Here is a 20,685-nt window from a genome sequence, read left to right as displayed (position 1 = left end):
TCTCATCCTCGGCCTCCCCCTCCCTCTTCCTCCCTCCACCTCACTCACATACACTCTCTTCGTCAGTCTTTCACCCTCCATCCTCTCCACATGGCCAAACCACCTCAGTGTGTTTCTCATAACGCTTCCTATCACATCCACATCCACACCACAACGCTCCTTTATATCTTCATTCGTCAGCCTGTCTCTCCACGTGACTCCACAGGCTCCTCTTAAATAACTAATTTCCACTGCTCTCACTCTTGACTTGTGTCCTTCCAACAATGTCCAAGCTTCACTTCCGTACGTTAGAGTTGGTATCACAATACTGTCATGTAGTAACTTTTTCACTTCCATGCTCACTTCCCTGTTTCTTATCACTGCTTTCAAAGAACCAGCAACCTTTCTTCCCTGCTGTACCCTTTCAAGCACTTCACCCTCCAAACCTCCATCCTTACTCATCACACTACCCAAGTACTTAAACGTACTCACATTTTCCAATTCCTCACCATCCAACCTCGCTGTACATTCACTAACTTCACCTCTCTCAAAGACCATCACTTTACTTCTTCCTGATAGCCTTTTTTTATTTTTTTTTTTCTGGTTATTTTCGATGTGGTAAATGAATGATTAACGTTATTTTTTTTTTTTTTTATTATTATTTTTTTTTTTAGCCATGTTCCTTACGCTGTATCAACAGTTTCTCGAGTGTAATGATGAACACTTACTCCAACATACGTCCCGTTGCATTTTAGTACCTCTTCCTAATCCTACATTTTAGCTTAACCTAACCAAATCTAACCTAACTTAACCTAGCAGTTTAACCTAACCTAGCCTAAATTAATTAATATTCGAGCAAATTTTAGTATGCCCGCCCTTACAAACGTCGGTGAGGCATAAGGAACATGATAACAATTATGTGAAAAAGTCAAAAAAACAATTGTTTACCACTATGACAATAGTGAGAATAATATGGAAAACAAACCGGAGTAATAGGGATTAACTTGGTAAGGTGCTTTTACTGCTTAAAGTGAAAATCACATTTACCTGTTTAGCTAATGTCAAGCCATTCTACTCAGCTTAGGAATAACCCCTCTCTAGTAGTGAAAGAGCATAGTGATGGCATATTCAAACCTCTCCAGTGAAGGAAAAAATAAAAGTGTCTACAAACATGTTAGCGTCTGAAGATTTCAAGAATGAATTTAAAAGGACGTATTCGTAATAAGGAGTCTAATAGCGAAATTCAGTAAGACTGTATGATGTATCAGGAATGAAATGTAAGTGAGAAGACTGCAGACTCCAAACAGACTTGGATATAGAAGACCCTGCAAGCGGTTTCGTGGTCAGCCCAGGGTTGGAACATAAGACTTCCGAGTTGCTGGCCAAGTAGGCCATCACGCCATCCACTTGTATGCTGTTTAGAGATGAGTATTTGTACTTTTACCTCCCACCTTTAACAAGGCAAGGCGATACAGTTTTTCTGTGTATCTATGTTTGTGCATATGTATTTGTTTCAAAATTTCTTGGAAAGTTGTGGACGAATTTACACCAAACCTTCAAGAACTAGGAACTATATGGATGTGCAGAAGCCTATTACTTTTGGTGAGGATTTGATCAAAGACGACCGAGTGCCAGCTGCCATTTTTCTTTTTTTCTTTTAAATATGAAAAGGTGCTTTGAGAAACGCGGTGACTGAATTTCGTAGTTTCGTAAAGTTTCTTCAAATTTGGTTTGTACGTAACTTGTACCTTAGCCAACAACATATTTTGGAGGGTGATTAGCGTTCAGTCCCCGAATGTTTTTGTTATATTCTTTATTTATGGGCCTGCTTCATTTACTTATTTATTTTGTGAGCGCTTAGTGGTTTGAACGCCTCGTGCGATATTATGGTTTAGCATTTGTTCAGTCCTCAAAGAGGTGACTGGACTCACTAGAGCGTGTTCGATCGTGGAATACTGTCAAGATAAGTGAGCTAATTTTCTCCTTAAATGTGCTGGACAAGAGTAACCTAACCTCTGGTCCCTCTTCACTGAACAGGATAATATAGTAATGGTTATTGCCATTGACTTACCAGTACTGTAAAAGCAGCTCTCCAGTCCTGTGTGTGTGTGTGTGTGTGTGTGTGTGTGTGTGTGTGTGTGTGTGTGTGTGTGTAATTCAGCGGGTCGGTCAGGATCACTTGATGGTCGTAATCGTCAGCTTTTTGCCCTCCCGGAAGGGAGCTGAGAGCTCATAATTATAGTCCGATCTAAGGGCAAGGCTGTGACCTTCACACACGCACACACCCGTCCCCTTGCTCAAGGAGGACAGTAACCACCCACTTAGTCAGTGAAACTTTTCGCAACCTGAGCGAGGCGCGAACTCCCGTCCATCACCAGCTGGCAAGCGAGAACGTTACCACTGCACCAGCGAGCGGTGTAAATTATGTCGCCGTATTGTGTTGATCGCTGTCCCCGCCACAAGAGAGACAACCAGCCTGTACATCGTTACCAAAGGGTGTTTGGTGTGTGTGTGTGTGTGTGTGTGTGTGTGTGTGTGCGTTTTTATCAGTAGGTTATCGGTAAAGACTGACAAGGTACAAACATGTGTAGGCATATAAATGACATACTACCAGCACCCAGTTTATCCACCACAGCTGGCTGCGCTACGGACGGCGTACACGGACTGTGAACTGTAGACAGCAAGTAGTTAGACTAGTGGCAGGCGTAAGACTAGGAAGGCAGGTTAGTCTTTGCTTTGATGCTATGGTGAAGGGATAGGAACGATATGAAAATTGTCGAAAAATACTCATTAAAGTGGAGTGTAAATGAGAAACATGTACTTCATTATTGGAAACTTTATTAAAAGACGGAAATATCTCAAGAAGTTGTGTAGTCATTACTTAATAAACCTGAACTTAGTGTGATTAAAGAAAGACAAGGAATGTTGGAAGTGATTGGAGAAACAGCCAAGGAATGCTAGGATTGATTAGAGAAACAACAGAGGAATGCTGGGAATTATTAAATAGAGCCTAGGAAAGCTAGGATTGATTAAAAAAAAAAGCCAAAAATTGCCGGACTTGATAAGAAAAAGAACCAAGGAAAGCTAGAATTCATCAGAGAAAGAGCAAAGGACTGCCAGGATTCATCCGAGAAAGGGCCAAGGAATGCTAGAAAAGATCCAAGGAATGTTTGGACTGATCAGAGAGAGATCCAAATAATGCTACAGCTGATCAAAAAAAGAACAAAAAATGCTAGTGCTGATTAGAGAAAGAGCCAAGGAATGCTAGGACGTGCTGGGTGGCGACTGTTTGGCTGTGATAATTCTAAACTTACTCGTCTCGCCAGTCGTTCCCTTGAGACCCCCCCACAGAGAATCGTAACCGGGTATATTCGTATATAATGGTGGTGGTTTATGACTGTCTTGGTAATGTGTCGCTCGTATACTGCAGTTGAAACTGCCGACGTTGGACCAAGAAGTAAATTGACTTGGTTGCAAGAATGCTTTAGTGTGATGTCGAGGTTCAGAAGTTATACTCCTTTCTGTTAAAATTTTTATTATTCTTTTAATGTTACACTTTCCCGGTTCCTTCACATGGATGAAGTCATATTAATCTGAATGTTCTATATTTTTTGTACTCGACTCGGAGCAGAAAATTTGCGGTCAGTTCCCTGACGCCCAGCAGTCCTCCTAGTAGCCGTACACTTTCACATGTCACCACTTAGGTGTTAGTAACCACCAACCGCATGATAGCCGTGTCCCACGCATGACTGGTCTGATGGTATTAGAGAGGGTGTATGACATATGGGTGGGTGTCGTTAAGTGATGGTGGATGGAACGGACGAGGTAAGTTTCCCTATCGGCGGAGCAGCACAGTTAAATCCTAATCTTGCTACTAAATACATACCAATATGGCTTTGCAAATTTAGTTCAGTCTGTAGAAATTATATGAAATTGGGTTTGGGTTTTGTTAATTTTTTCAAAATACTTCATCCACCTGAACAGTGGCTTACCGAGGGGGGGGGGGGATGCGGCCATGGACCCCCCTTTTTGCAATATATATATATATATTGGTTATTAGTTTATTACAGGTGTAAAGTTGTTTGATTGAAATGTGAGCGTTTTAATTTCAGTAGTATAAGGTTATTGGAGAGACACTCATAACGCAGTAGCACAGAGTACTTAAAAATGACTTTAGAATATGCTATAATTATGTCGTATACCCATTCCACATGGCCTCAAAATGATCATAAAATTAGCCAAAATGCAAAATTTTCTCGGTGGGAGGGGCTTACAGCGCCCCCCCCCCCCAAGCCCCTAGCTGTACGGGCTTGTTGTGCTCGCCAAAGTCATGGGCTGCAGTGTTAAAAAGATTAAAAAAAAAAAAAAATGCCCCACCCACTTTTCAATTTTCTGGGTACGCCACTGCACCTGAACTTGGCGAAGGTCTATGTTCCTTTGCAGCTGTTTTACGAAGCTCAGTGACAGAATGTACGGTTGCCTCCACTGCCACATTGGCCACTCAGCGTTGTCATGTGTGTGCTGTCTGAGGTGTGAAACATCTCAGTATTGGAACGTGTATCGGAAACAGAATTCGGCGAGGCAGGCAGTTTGTGGTTGGGGATTTTATGCCGGAGTAGAGGAGGTAAAGGGTTTGAGATGCATTAGTTATGTGAGAAGGAAATACTTAGTAATTCAGTCATTAAAGTGTTACTCCCCTCTATGGTGGTTACAATTAATAAGAACACAATGAAGATATAATACAGATTATGAGATGAGGAATAACCTATAGTAGCTTCGGCCAGGTCCCTCATGGCTGTTGCGAGAACCTAAGAACAGTAGAAGTGAAATTTCATTGTCTTTTATGTAAGATCCATGAAGCTGTATAACTTTGACACAAAACCATCGGGTTTCTGGACACGACGGAATGTTACAAAATATAATAGTTACCTGTATTGTGTGAAACTAGGATATCATATAGAATGCCTCGATATTCTATAGAATGTCTAGCATTTTTTGCCAAAGTATGAAATAAGCTTATTTCATTAGGGCTTTACATACTTTACCTGGGTATTTTAATAGAATGCCTAGGTTGGGGGAGTGGACTTTCTGACCACCACCAAAGGTCCAAATGAAATGGAAAAAAGACGAAGGGAAGGACAGGAGGAAACAGTTCATACAAGGAGGGTGGAAAGGTTACAAGAGGATGGCAAAAACGCTGAATATAAGAGGGAAGTGAAGGAGCGATTGGGAAAATAGCATATGGGGAACGTGGAAGATGTGTGCAAGATATTCACAGAAGAAATCTGTGCAGCATGTGAGGTGGTGTGTGGGGTAAAGAGAAGACGAATGGAGGTGCAGGGAACAGCATGGTGGAATGTAGAGGTGAGAAAGGCTGTGGCACAAAAGAAGAAAGCATACAGTGAGTGGATGAGAAACAGAGGCGTGGAAAAAATTGAGAGACGGAAGAGAGAGTTATAGGCAGAGAGGAAGAGAGAGGTGAAAAGATCAGTAAGACAGAGTAAGAAGAGAGTGATGAGGAATTTGGAAGGAATTTGAGTTTAAAGTGAAGGGAATGTGAGAAAATGTTCTGGAAAGAGAAAAGAGAGTTAGACAGGGTGCCAAAGAAGTTAGGTGGGGAGTGAAAGATAAACATGGTAGATTATAAGTGGAGAAGGGAGAAAAAGTGAGCAGATGGTGAAAGCAATTTAAGGAAATGTTGAACATATAGAATGAAGGTAATGCGAGTGTAAGTGGCTCGGGAATGGCTGGGAGACGGAGAGATGTGAGAAGTGAGGAAGAAATCAGTAGGATGGAAGTTGTGGAAGCAATGAAGAAAGTTAAAATGGGGAAAGCCCCAGGAACTGATGGAGGGTGTGGTGAAATGCTGAAGCATGGTGGAGCGATAGTAGTAGAATGGATGTGAAGATGTGCAGATTGGCCTGGGAGGAAAGTAGACTCCCGGAGGATTGGAAGTCAGGTATAATTATTCCCATGTGCGAAGGAAAAGGGGAAAAAGAAGTATGTGGTAATCACAGGGGCATTTGTCTTCTTAGTGTAATAAGAAAAGTATATGGTAGGAAACTTATGGACAGAGTTAGGGAAATAACAGAGGAATTAGTTGGAGAAGAACAGGGAGGCTTTAGGAATGGGAAGAGGTTGTGTTGATCAGATATTCATTCTTAGACCCTTAGTGGAAAAGTTTCTAGAAAAGGGAAAGAGATTGTATGCGCCTTCATGGATTTGGAGAAAGCATATGACAGGGTGGCTAGACAAGGATTGTGGAAGGTATTAAGAATATATGGAGTAGATGGGAAGTTGCTGAATGATGTGAAAAGTATGTATGAGGGTGCTAAGGCTGCAGTGCGTGTGGATAGAGAACTGAGTGAATTTTTCTATTTGAAGGTTGGGTTGAAACAGGAATGTGTCATGTCTCCATGGTTGTTCATGTCTCCCTGGTTCTGATGGGGTTAAAAATGAGATACAAGGTAGGGCAGTGGATTTTGGAGTGGCCCTAGTGAGAGAGTGCAATGTTTGGAAACTCCCTGTACTGTCGGTTACAGATAATACTGTGTCGTTAAGTGAAGACGAATGGGAACTTCAAGGCTTGGTGGATGAGTTTGGAAGAGTGTGTAAGAAACGGAATCTAAAGGTGAATGTAGGGACGAGTTAAGTTATGGTCTCCGAGAGAAGTGAAGTCAGTGAATATACAATAAGGGTGGATGAGGAGGAAATGGAAAATGTGAGTGCATTTAAGTACTGGGTAATATGATGAGTAAGGATGGAAGTTTAGAGAGTGAAGTGCTTGAAAGAGTACAACAAGGAAGAAAGGTTGCTGGTTCCTTGAAAGCAGTCATGAGAAACAGGAATTGTGATACCAACTCAAACGTATGGAAGTGAAATTTGGACCTTGCTGGAGGGACAAAAGTCAAGAGTAAGAGCAATGGAAATGAGCTGAGAGGAGCATGCGGAGTCACATGGAGTGTCAGACTCACAAATGAGGATACGAAGGAACGTTGTGGTGTGGATGTGGATGTGATACGAAGCGTTAGGAGAAACACACTGAGGTGGTTTGGCCATGTGTAGAGGATGGAGAGTGAGAGACTGACGAGGAGAGTGTATGTAGATGGAGGGGGGAGAGGGAGGGGGAGGCCAAGGATGAGATGGAGGGATGGAGAGGTATATAAGAGAGGGGGATGTGAACTGGGAGCAGGGCAGCGAAATGGCGGGGGACAGGGCGACATGGAGGCGATTTGTTTGTTGCCACTCCTTACGGAATTAAGGCGTCTGACAATGGATGGATAGATTGATAGCCTAGGTATTCTATTTAACGTCTAGCATTTTTCTGGGGGGGAGGCAAAGTATAATATAACAGAGAACAGGGGGTTAGGCTGCGAAAATGTAATTTAAGTTTGTTAGGTTAGGCTAGGTTACCTCAGGTTAGGTTAGGTTAATTTAGACGAACGCTAAAGTATGTTTAGCGTTTATTTAAATTAACCTGACCTAACCTAATCATACTAATCTAGCCCAATCTAACCTAAACTTAACCTAGATTATCCCAATCTAACCTAACCGTAGCATAAATTAACCTAACGTAAAGAAAAATTACTGATTTCACAGTTTGCCTGCTTGCTGCAGTTTGGTCCTTTCACATGTTGCCTAAGACAAGCTCGATAATCTACAGAATACCTAGGAAATATGTACAGATGATTTAATGTTATACTTTGTCTTAAAGTTTTGGGCTTTCTGTAGAATACCTACAGTAGACATTCTGTACAATGACGGGTTTCCCACTTTGCCGGTAACATAAATATTACCACGGCCTCCACGAATTACACAAGGCTACCCTCCACTCCTCCCCCATCCCACCTACTGAGCTCGGTGTGTATTCGCTAATATCCTGTAAGGATTTCAGTAATGCTGGTAGAGGTTGTTGTTACAAAACTTCATAGAATTATCTGCAATAAACTCTGAGCCTGGTGTTGCGACAGTTGTGATTCCCGTTGCTTGATGTCGGCTCGGTGCAAGCAAGAATTAACCTTCAGTGCAAAGTGGCAAAGTACCGTATGTCTTCGGGCTTCCAAACTGCTTTAGTGTTAACATGTCATGGCCGCAGCTCCCAGCGATCATCCCCTAGCCCTGCCTCACGAAAGCATTCCTCTATAGCATTACTATGCACGTAGAGGCTCATGTCAGGTGTTGGCCGATCTATTATCTTGATAGGGGATGGCAGCCATCTACGTAATGTGTCCTGCTAGTAGGGTTATGTAAAATTAAATAAAACCTGTTTCGATGAAATAACACGATATGGGTTCAAAGACCGGTACACAACTAATTTACATGACCACATTAACAGGACACATCACGTGGAAGTCTGTCATCCCCTATCAAGATTGTTGATCATCCAACACCTGTTATAAGTCCTTATGTGTGTAGCAACACTATAGAGGAAGCCTACGTTGGGGAGAGTGAGGGGATGGCCGCTGAGAGCTGCGGCCATAACATGTTAACACTAAAACAATTTGAAAGCCGGACGACATAATGTGTCACACTTGAACTGAAGGTAGTCCTTGCTTGCACTGAGACATCACCAAGCAACGGGAATTACAACTGTCGTAACACCAAGTTCAGAGTTTATTGTAGATAATTCTATGAAGTTTTGTAACTGCAACCTCTACCAGCATTACTGAAATCCTTACAGGTTATTAGCGAATTTATACGGCTCATGTCAGGCTCAGTGAGGTGGGATGGGGGAGGGCTGAGGGGTAGCCTTGCGTAGTGCGTGGTGGCCGTGGTAATAAATATTATTTGTAGCATTCCGATGTATCCAGAAATCTGATGGTTACGTGTCATATTTACACAACGTCACGGATCTTACAAAGACAATGAATTTACATCTCTACGGTTCTTAGGTTCTCGCAACATCTATGAGGAACCTGGCCGAAGCTAGGTCTTTCCTAATCCCACATTCTTCAGTATGTCTTCATAATGTTCTCATCAATTGTAATCACCACAGTGAGGAGTAACACTTTAATGACTGAATTTCCCAGTAATTCCTTCTCACATAAATAATGCATCTCATACTGTCTCCCCACCTTCTCAAACACCTATTAGTTTCTCAAACTCTCTACTTCATCTACCCCGGCATAAAACCCCCAACCGCCCACTGCCTGCCACGCCGAACTCTGCTTCCGATACACGCTACGATACTCGGGTGGTTCGCACCTCAGACAGTCCATACATTGGCAATGCTGAATGGTTAATGCAGCAGTGGAGACAACTGTACAGTACTACGGTAGTACATTCTTTTCACGGCAATTCTTTGTGACTTGCAGCACAATTAATTTCTCATTATTTTTGAGCAATTAGAGGCCAAGTTAAAGTAGGCAGAGTATCCTAAAGCACTCGTAATATTGTCGGTGTGTTGATTCGTGCTTTAGTAGATGCAAAAAGGCTGTAATGCTAACTCTGAAGGTTCCGATAACCATTTCATTACCGCGATTCGTTTCATAATTTATTACAGCTAACGGCGGACGATTTCATTTGGCTGAATTATCATCGAAGCTAATGTCAGTTGCAGCATCAGTAACCCTTTCTTGATCTGGACAATTGAGTATTTTATTCAACCTAACTCCAGACGGTTTAATTCAGCTGAGGGAAAGAAATCTGAGTGTAGATTCTGGCTCCATTAGCCATCCCATGGCCCAGACCACTCTAGTATCCTCGCCTAGCTACGCCACAATGGTTTTCTTTAACAGTGAGCGAATTATAGGAGTCTGAGGATCAAAAAAATTAGTAGTCGGTCAGAAGTATTCTACACGTGCACCACAACGATTCACATCTGTGAGGAAATACTTGAAAAGTGGAGCCAGATAGTTTTGCTTAGTTTTGCGTGTGAAGTGGAACAAGGATTCTGAAGGTTTAATTGACATGTAAACGACTGTGTTACCCAGTACACGAGCCATACTACTAAGTAGCTCTCAGACTTTTCTCTTTCCCTATTTTGGGTTTTGGATCTAACATTCCATCTTACAGGTTAGAAATATTACTTGGAATAATAACGAAATGACGATGACGACGACTCTGTGACTGGTCGTGCGGCTCATTTCGCTGGGCATGATGTTTGATATTCTACTTCCACTTTCTCTTCTTTATTTCTCTGTCCTACCTCGCCCTATCATCTAGGTGGGAATGAAACTTAGGATGCTAATAATAAGAATACTGTCACCATTAACACTCTAATGGTAGGTGTACAATCCCAGGATTATATTCCAGTAAAGCTGAGAGTGAATCATAGAAGCCTGTGGCCGTTAACACGGATTCAATGACATTAACCATTTCATGGTCGGTATAACATTAGTATTTTATTCCAATATTCTGTTACACAATAATTGTGTAATTCGGGCACTCCACAAGTGGATAGTATGCTTAGTCAAAATTGTGGCATGGGATGAGAGTGGTAAACATGATGGTACATAAAGACTAGTTGCATAGTATACCATTATAGTATTCGTATCTTAGGACGATTGTAAAGACACGGTCTTGAGCTTCACATTTTTCCATGTAAGTCTGGCATTCAAAGACTGCACAAATGTGGCATCCCACAAATGTGGGTTTCGCATTTTGTATAACCATATCAACCAGCGTCGAATAGAACTCGAGGTATTCGCAGTTTTGTTTAAGTACAGTATACGAGTTTTGAGAGTCGTCTGCTTAAAACTGAAGTCAGGAAATGGAATGTAGACCTCGAATTTTTTACGATGATTTTTTAAGTACTTGGCGATGAAGGAACACATTTGGCCGTCCTATGCGGTTGTTAACTGCATTCTGTAGTATGGGACGCAGGCTGACCATACTTAACCACAGGCATTTCATACTTGACTGCCAAATATTGGGGTTTTACAGTGCATTTTCCGATTTAAGATTTAATTATATGACATTTAGTACCATTAGCTCTTCCATGGTTCGCATAAATAGCATTCTATCGGACATAACACCAAACGATTTTATTAAGCTGAGAGTGAATAAAAGAGCAATAATCATTGATACAGGTACCATTAAACCTGTCATGTTTTGCATAACGTTAATAATTATTAAATTTTTCGGATGCGAAATAAACAGAACTCACGCATATTAAAATCGAGTCACAGAGAAGTTATACTTCAAGAAAACCGTGTTTATTATATTTTACACAGTTTAGTTACAAACTCTGACAGTAATTCGTCCTATCATTTGCTTTAATCAACTACCACCATCATCTCCACTCTTTTTGATAAAGGAAAAAATGAAAAACGATCGGAGGAACTTGAATAAAGCCAGAATTGTGTTGTTAAATAACAATGATCTGCCTGGCTGAGCAGACTCATCAACCGCACGCATGCAACCGCCCCTGTAGGGCCGTCATGTTCAGTGAGGAGTTGTTTTGTGGCGAGGCACGGGGTAGAGTGTGGAGTTAGGTGCCCGGATGAACGCTTCATTTGCGTTCCTCCACTCAGTTAACAGGGGCACCAGACTAAGTTCCATATCACCCCATTATTGGTTATACGGTTAGCATCCAGCGTTGTTGGTGGTTTCGGGTAACAGGAAACCATTAGGTTTGTCACTCACTGTACAATCACTTGCAGTGGAAAGATGGGTAGTAGAAAGTGACAATAAGGATGGGAGAAAAAGGAAGAAGACGGCAGACACAATAAAAAGGATGGTAAATTGAAAGAAGTAGACAGAACTACACAAGTGACTGGATGATGGTCGCCATCACCTACCACCAAAGCCAGAGTGAAATAAATTACGAACATTAATATAGCACAGGCCTTGTGTAGCCTGACAACAGCCATTCAACAGAAAAACTAAACGATAATAGAGAGTGTAATACTTTTCTCTCCGACTCCAAGCAAACACGTTCAATCCCCTTTTAGCCAATACATCATCATTGTGAACATTAATGATGCTGGTACTCTGTAATGGCATTAGGTATGAGGGAAGTTCATCAGTGTGCAATCAAAACTAGGTAAATTAGAGGCTACCCAAGAATTTTCACTTGACGAATGCTTAGCCTGTGACGGCATAATGGATACCTCAGTAGGTGTAGCTTTTCTTTGCTCTGAAAAGTGAATAAACAATAATGGATCATTTAAGCCACCGACAATGATTATATTCCGCCGAGAGTCATTTATAGAAGCCTGAAAATAATTAAAACGAGCACCCAAACTATATACCTAATACCCCCATGGACCTATTCCTCGGCATGAGTCTATTTGTTACCATAGACCTTTTTCCGTCCGTTAGCCAGTTTTTAGCTACGAACATAATTATTTTCTCCATCGATTTTCCTCCTTTCGACGTATTTTCAATCATGGGCCTATTTCTTCTGATGAGGAAACACTGAATTTCCACATTTACCTATTTCCTCCAATAAACCTGCTTTAGACACGTGCCTAATTATTTTTGCCATTCCACCTATTTTCCTAACTAACTATTTCCTTTTTTTTATTTTACATATTCCACAAGGACCTTTTTTCCATACGAACCTATTCCTACCATGGATATAATCACTCCATGGATCTATTTTCCCAATACCCACCCGCTTGTCCACGCATTTTATACACCATCCTACTCACCCACCCTACCCATCCACGTACACCCGCGGACATAGGAACCTGCTACACGTCAAGTGGCTGGTTGGCGATACCCGGCAACCTAACGTAGTACAGCGTTGAATTCTATGAATGAACCTCGTCTCTTGTAACGGTGATCCCGGTTGGCTGCTTGATTTTGTGATGTAGCTGTTATGCAAAAAAGAAATAATCCTCGACAAATATGCATGAATTTTTATGTGAAATGATTACTTTTACTAGTGTTCCTTACAAGCTTTTTTTTTTTTCTTCTTCTTAAAAGTGTCATAGAATTTAATTAGAAAGAAAACACCAGATTCGGCAGTATCTTACTCCCAATCTTAACACACGATATCGTAGGGCCAGCATGAATATCATACTGGTTATTGGAATTCAAGAGGTAATAATGAAAATGTCCTTCACAATAGGTAGATTAATACATTCGTATTGCTAAAGCACCGGGTGCTATAATACAGTGAAGGTAACTAACTGAAATTAAACAGTGACAACAGTTGACCATCTTGCGTTGCCACCTCCACCTCAGCAGGGTGGAGGTTCGTAGTGTCAGAGTGACCAACTGTTCCATCCCATATCACCTAGACATACGATACACGTCTTTATTGAAACGTAATTAATTAGTTTGCCACCTCTTTATGTTTCCCATAATACAGGCAATGTTATTGTGAGGTGTAAGGGCCAAGACTAGCAGATCAAACCCTACTTGAGCCCCCTATGAAAGTGATACATTTCCATGAATTATTACTATTATATCCTGTTTGATATGTAACAAAGAATTTTTTGGTGGAAAATAATATGAGTAATTCCCCAAACGATAATATATAAACACTGAGTTATTACTTTTACTCACATGTATCGGATGAAAGCTGTGAAGAGAACATTAAAGTGATTGTTTCGTCAACCTGCAACCCTTCACCTTAAAACATGCATGACCTATGTCCGCCAGGTCCAGGGTCAAAGGTTAAATGCAGAAAATATGAAAAGCGCTGAACTTATGACCTTGCTGGCGCGAAATGCTAAGACTCCGAAGATTATTAAGCTAGGTCCATGACTCATGGGTGGGATGTTTTCCTTCAGTACCGCCATACAGGAGTGACTTTACATACGTAGACTCACTTCCGGTCGTTGACAAAGCATGGTCGGCTTAGAGCTGGCCATCGTCATCTACCGGCTTGTTATTTCTAATTTTAAATCATTGAGTTAATTAGACGAAACTGAATGTTAATACTGACACCATTATCCCTTTCGTAGCCAGGAAGTCTCTAAACTTTTATTCAACCTAATATCATATGACTTTATTCTCCTGAAAGAAAGCCTGTGGGGCTGAAAATGTTCAATCCAGGAACTAGAAAGAGTCTTCCATAAGTTGGAATATTTACATATACAAAAAAGTGAGTTATCGTGGTTTGCAGAATACACTGCAGATATCATATCTTTTCCTATATTTGATCGCTCCCTCCTCCCACCAAGCTGAGAAAGAGTGTAAAAAATGAATTGGTTTTTACTTAATGCAAGTGGGCCATTCCCATGAATTAATTATCAAGTTTTTGTTGCAAGAAATCTAATGAAGGAAATAGTGGCAAATGTTTTTAATCCACTCGCTGTGGAGATCCATCCAAGCTCAAGAAAACTGTTTGATGGTGGCAGAAGTGTAGAAGTCGCTGTGATACTGAATGTAAAAAAAATAATAAATTGCTGCAGTTATTTTGCGGTGATAACCTACCCAGCGTCGATCAATCTACAACACTCCCCCTTTCTCTCTCTCTCTCTCTCTCTCTCTCTCTCCACACACACACACACACACACACACACACACACACACACACACACACACACACACAAGCACGCGCGCTCGCGCGCGCGTTGCATATGTAACTTTTCATACCGAAACTAACTTCCGGTCGCTGAAAAAGCTTGGTCCGCTTAGAGCTGGCCGTCATCGCCTACCGGCTTGTCTTTATATATCAGTGGCTTAAATATTCAGATGGAAAGGATTTCCCCAACACTAAGACACTTTGTTGTGATTATATAGCAGTTTCTCTCTCTCTCTCTCTCTCTCTCTCTCTCTCTCTCTCTCTCTCTCTCTCTCTCTCTCTCTCTCTCTCTCTAAGTCCTCATATGCTATATGTATTCACATGCTTACATTCTACTTCTACTCACATTTGCAAAAGGTCTCATGCACGGCTAATTTTTTGTGCCCTTGACAATAAATACAAATTCTGTACGTGGCAATAAGTTCTCCGTTTGCAGTATTTATTGTGGCTGCTGCCAGCGAAATTCTTTCCAAATAAAAATTCTTGTTTGGTTTTAATCTTTTCTGTTTCCAGTTCCTGGTGTAGGTGTTTGCATACTAGCTATAAAGAAGAACAATATGTATATAACTGATTTTCATTTTTACGACGATTTGTGTGTTTGACCGCGCAGCAGACCAACGCCACTTCCACACTTTTGTAAACTAAAAGGAGCCTGACAGATGACGCAAAACTTTCCATAAAATGGTGTATGCACAATGGCTATATAAAGTAGTCGTACTTTTTCCTTTTTATAATTTTAAATTGTGCTTAAAAATGAAATTATTTTCCATATGTAGTGTTTGTGTACACCTGCTGTAACTAATATTGCTTAACAATAGGACTTTATAATGAACTGTCCCTATACAGTATAATCAAAATAATGCACATAGCACTGACTGTGAAACCACCCGTTAGTTAGGAAAGAATACTTTCTATGGGCACAGCACACACGTGAGCCATAGTTTCTGTTTAATCTCCAACTCCATCCCTGGCTGGTGAGGAGTTATGACCAGGTTTTCACACTGAACGAAAGACCTGTTGTGGCGGTAGTTTGAAGCTTTTCTAGGCTACACAAGTAATAGTATCATCGCATCCCTTCTTGCGTAGTCAGAGCTATGAACTACCATCTTAACACTGAACAACGTATTTTTTTTCACTGTGAAAACGTGGTTACATCTTTCCAACCAGTTATTATACCAGAGGATGAAGCTAAGGTACACGAGTGTACAGCTCAGGTCATTAGTTCTTTTACACAGTTCAAAACGTCGTACATGATAACTTGCTACCGAATATTTTTGAAGCGGGTTGAATAGGTTGGAACCTCGCTTCACTAGTTTTGGAAATCCAGATACGTATGTATCATTACTGACTGTATCATATATTCCAAATATTAGGATGTTTTAAAAGGAAACTCGGATTTAAACAACTCATGTTTATCCTATTCAATTTCGGATGAATCTCTCGTAATGAGGGAGTTAAAACCTTTACATGTCAGTCAATTCGATTTTTTTTTTTTTTTTGCGTGAATTCTTGGTGCTTTTGGGCAGTTTTAAGCACAAAAAATATATCCCAATCTAGTTCGATTGTCTTAATCAAATCCATAATTTATCCAACCTGCTTTTAAACTGTAAAGAAAGTGTTACAATTAATAGAAATGATTCCTCTGGTTTGGTGTTGCAAATGGAGTGCCACAAGGGACAGTTTTTTGGTCCCAGTCTCTTCATTAAATCACCTAAATTATTGAAGAACGTTTGTCTTATCAACTTGTCCTAATTTCCTGGTACGATACTTACAAAGAAATATAATTCAGAGAGACTCTGATAATCTGATCATATGGGTTGAATTTTATTATAATGTTTATTATATTAATGTACATAAACTCTTATGCATAAATGGTAATAATGAAAAGTTAAATACATACAACTATCTCCAGAATCAACCCAGAAAATTCCATCAATCTATCTATTGCCAGACGCCATAATATCGTAAGGAGTGGCCATAAACAAATCGCCTCCATGTCGCCCTGTCTCCCGCCATTTCACTACGGTACCTTCCCCACTGCTCACACACCCCTCTCTCATATACTTCTCCACTCCATTCCCATATCTCATGCTTGGCCTCCCCCTCCCTTCCCTCCCTTTCCATCCCTCCACCTAATTCACATACACTCTCGTCGTTAGTCTCTCGCTCTCCATACTCTCCACATGGCCAAACGACCTCAGTGTATTTCTCCTAATGCTTTCTATCACATCCACATTCACGCCGCAACGCTCCTTCACATCCTCATTTGTCAGTCTGTCTCTCCATGTAACTCAAAATGCTTCTCTCAAATAACTTATTTTCACTACTCTCACTGTTGACTTGTATCCTTTCAACAAAGCCCAAGCTTACATCCCTATGTTAGAGTTGGTATCACAATACTATCATGGAGCGTCTTCTTTACTTCCATGCTCACTTCCCTATTTCTTATCACTGCATTTAAAGAACCAACGACCTTTCTTCCTTAGTGTACCCTTTTAAGCATTTCATCTTCCAAACTTTCATCCTTACTCATCACACTACACAAGTACTTAAGTGCAGTTACTCTTCCCATTTCCTCCTCATCACTGTACATTCAGTGACTTAATATCTTTTGAAGTCCATAACTTTACACTTCCCTACATTCACCTTAAGCTCCCGTTTTTTGCACATTCTCCCAAACTCGTTCACCAAGCGTTGCAGTTCCCTTTCGTCTGCACCTAACAATACAGAATCATCTGCAAAGAACAGTACAGGAAGTTTCCAGACGCTACCCTCCCTCATTAGTGCCGCTCCAACATACACTGCTCTACCGTGTATCTCTTTTATAAGCCCGTCCATATACAGACTGAACAACCATGGAGACATGGCACATCCCTGTTTCAATCCAACATTCGGATAGAAAAATTCACTCAGTTCACTATCCACACGCACTGCAGCCTTAGCAGCCTCATACATATTCTTCACGGCATTCAGCAGCTTCCCGTTTACTCCATATACTCTTAATATTTTCCATATTCCTTGTCTATCCACTCTGTCACATGCATTCTCCAAATCCATGAAGGCAGCATTCAACTCGTTCCCTTCTCTTGAAACTTTTCCACTAAAGACCTAAGGATGAATATCTGAAATACACAACCTCTTCCCTTCCTAAAACCTCTCTGTTCTTCTCCAACTTATTTCTCTGTTATTTTCCCAACTCTGTCAATAAGTATCCTACCATATACTTTTCATGTTACGGCAAGAAGACAAATGTCTCTATGATTATCACACACTTCTTTTTCTCCTTTTCTTTTGTACAGGGGAATAATTATACCTAACTTCCAATCATCCAGGACTCTATCTTCCTCCTAGGCCAATCTGCACATCTTCCATATCCATTCCACTACTAGCTTTCCCCCATACTTCATCATCATCACCACACACTCCGTCAATTCCAGGGCTTCCCCTATTTCGACTTTCTTCATTGTTTCAGCTATTTTTATCCTACTAATTTCTTCCTCCAGAAAATAACTTTGGAATAATCATAACAAGAATACCCCTAACATCAAATACAAATCCCTAATACGCCCAAGTTTGTAATACTGTGTCCTGTTTTAGTAGCCATAATACAGCATTAAAGAGACTAGAGAGAGAACAAGAAAGAGTGAGGGAATTATTCTAATTTTAAAGAACAAGCTAAAATAGGAAAGTTTTGAAAGCTTAATATGTTTGAGAAAGCACACGGTACGAGGCAATCAGATCCATGTACAGTATATAAAATTTTAAACAGGCATGATATCGCAGTATTTTACATTAGATCGGTAGAATTACACTAATGAAAATGGCTGTTATGATAAATGGCAAACGTTTCCAGTTCAGATGAGGCTAAATTCTTCTTCATTATGGCTGTAAACATTTTGAACAGTCAACCGAACTATGTGGTAGACTGCAACAGAATAATAACATTGACAGTGTACATTCACAACTAAATAACAGAATCTGCTTTCTTCATTTCATCTAGATAAGGGAGAAAATAGTGATTCGCAATACAGCAAAATTTTTTGTTCCATTACGAGTTAAGGTGGTGTAGAATATACTTTCCCATCCATCGTTTGCTATGAAAATTCAATGACACTCGATGTGGCACACTCATCTTACTATTCCACGCTGGCTTCAGCAGGTAGTGCAAGGCTTCTAGCTTTACTAACCTTAACTTCATCTATTATGAAGATGTCATAGGAAACAACATCGGTTGCAGTGCAGAAGGAGCCAGTGAGGGTCAATGAATAGATCTAGTTCCCGTTGCGGCATCCCCCAGGATCTTTCCGAGTACAGAAGGAGCCTGGGAGAGTAACAAAAGGATCCAGTTCCTATTCCATCAACCCGCATAATCCTTCCGAGCATCCCTACAGTTCCACCTCCAATGACTAACAACTTTTCTGCACAGGACTTTGTACCAGTGCGAAACAGAGTAAGGGCAGTAAAGAAACGAAGCATCATCCCGATAACTACCTATATCAAATTTCAGATCCTTGCAGAGGTAGAAGTGGAGCCACAAAAAGTTTGGTTAGTAGGGGACTCCATCATCCGAGGCCAGTTGATGGAGTTTTGTGGCAGGGCGCCCACTAACAGAAAACGTTTCTGTATTCCAGGTGCAGGTGTTAATGATGTAGGCGAGGCTCATGATGTAGTAACCAGCAGTTCCTCCAATAACCCCATCATTGTCATACATTCGGGAACGAACAAAGTGGTCCAAACCCGTTCAGAGGAAGTGGTGCTGTGGTTCTGGATGATGATCCAGCAATACAAGGCTAAGACGAAAAACATTTTGAATTAAGGTGTACTACCTAGGACTGCAGCTAGCAGTGCATTCTACAGTAATGCCTTCAGTCTTAATAATCATTTAAAGTCTCTTTGTCAGCAGGAAGGTATTTACTTTTTCAGCACATGGAATTATATCTATCAACAACAAGGTTTGTTAGCAAGAGATGGTCTGCACTTGAATGCAATTGGTTCTGTGCGCTTAGGCCGCATCCTGGATGAAGCCGTGCAGTCCTATTGGAGAAAAAATGGACAGAGCTCAGGACGAACAGATGCACTGACATAAACTGTAATCAAATAATGGCCATTGTCCCAGACTACCCTCGACGGAGTAAGAATAATGAATATGTCATTATTGCCATTACTGAATCTTGGATAGATACTCAAGAAAGAGATTTTATAGCAGAATATATCTTTCCTGGTTACAGTATTTTCAGTATTGAGGAGAATGGGAGGCGGCATGTTGGTATATTTAATATACAGTAACCTTCATCCAGTTTTAATCCCTAAACCATCCATTGACAGTACTTATGAAACTTATGTCCAGCTCGGTAATGAATCACACAGAAAGATGACATTTGGATTAATTTATCGTCCGCTGGTCCAGTTTTGTGAAATTAACAATAAGACATATGAACAAATAGCTGAAGTCTGTTACACTCAGAATACTGTAATTGTTGGAGATTTCAACTTACCTGTAACAAGATGGACTGGATCCTAATCTTCGCACACAGGGTTAGAGTTGTATATACTAACTTACTTGAAAGCTCATTATATCAGTCTGTAGAGCAACCCACGCGTGGAGAAAATATCCTAGATTGTATACTGGCGACGTCAGAAAACTTTGTTCATAATGTTCAGGTACGAGAAGAATTTAGTACTAGTGATCATTTCATAGTCACATTCAACCTCAGTTTCTGCAACACCGACCAAAATTGTAGTTGCGAGAAAATCCAAGACTATAAAAATCCGATTTTCACAAATTAAAGCTAACTGTACATAGCAACAAATTGGAACTGATTACTGAAAGTACAAATATACACACAGTATGGGCAGAGTTTACAGAAATCCTTAATAAGGCACTTAAGGAATGTGTACCGATGCATAATAGAAGACCAGTGAAAAGTAATAAGCCAAAATGGTGGAACAGCAATATTAAGAGAAATAATGAGGGGGACAAAGATATTTACCATACCTTACATTGAAATGCTAAAAAGTCAATAAAGCAAAGTAAGCAAAACCTTTGAGGCAAATATTGCAAGCATCAGTAAATCAAGCACCAAAGAAATTTTTCAGTTATATATAAAAAGAATATTAACTCCAACAATAGGACCATTAGTATCAGCAGATGGAGAGCACACAAATGATGAAACAGAGGTGGCTAAGATTCTTAATACTTTCTTTACATCTGTATTTACAGTAGAAAGCTCATGCTCGACCCAAACATTGCCTTCTGCATATGTAGATGAAAACAGTGCACTCAA

At 40.6% G+C, this 20,685-nt stretch overlaps 1 protein-coding gene across 1 annotated transcript in view; it reads left to right on the top strand.

The window, feature by feature from the left end:
* LOC145411601 (uncharacterized) overlaps positions 1-19,217 on the top strand; it is a 176,675-nt gene extending 157,458 nt beyond the window's left edge. Inside the window, exon 10 of the mRNA XM_080281612.1 lies at positions 18,828-19,217. Coding sequence (XP_080137738.1) covers positions 18,828-19,217 — 390 coding nt within the window. The remainder of the gene's footprint in view (positions 1-18,827) is intronic.
* The last annotated feature ends 1,468 nt before the right edge of the window (positions 19,218-20,685 follow it).

The sequence above is a fragment of the Coenobita brevimanus genome, chromosome 90 (genome assembly GCF_032717465.1).
Source record: "Coenobita brevimanus isolate Jiangsu-jjx chromosome 90, ASM3271746v2, whole genome shotgun sequence".
Classification (NCBI taxonomy): Eukaryota; Metazoa; Arthropoda; class Malacostraca; order Decapoda; family Coenobitidae; genus Coenobita; species Coenobita brevimanus.
This window is presented reverse-complemented; position numbering and strand designations above follow the sequence as displayed.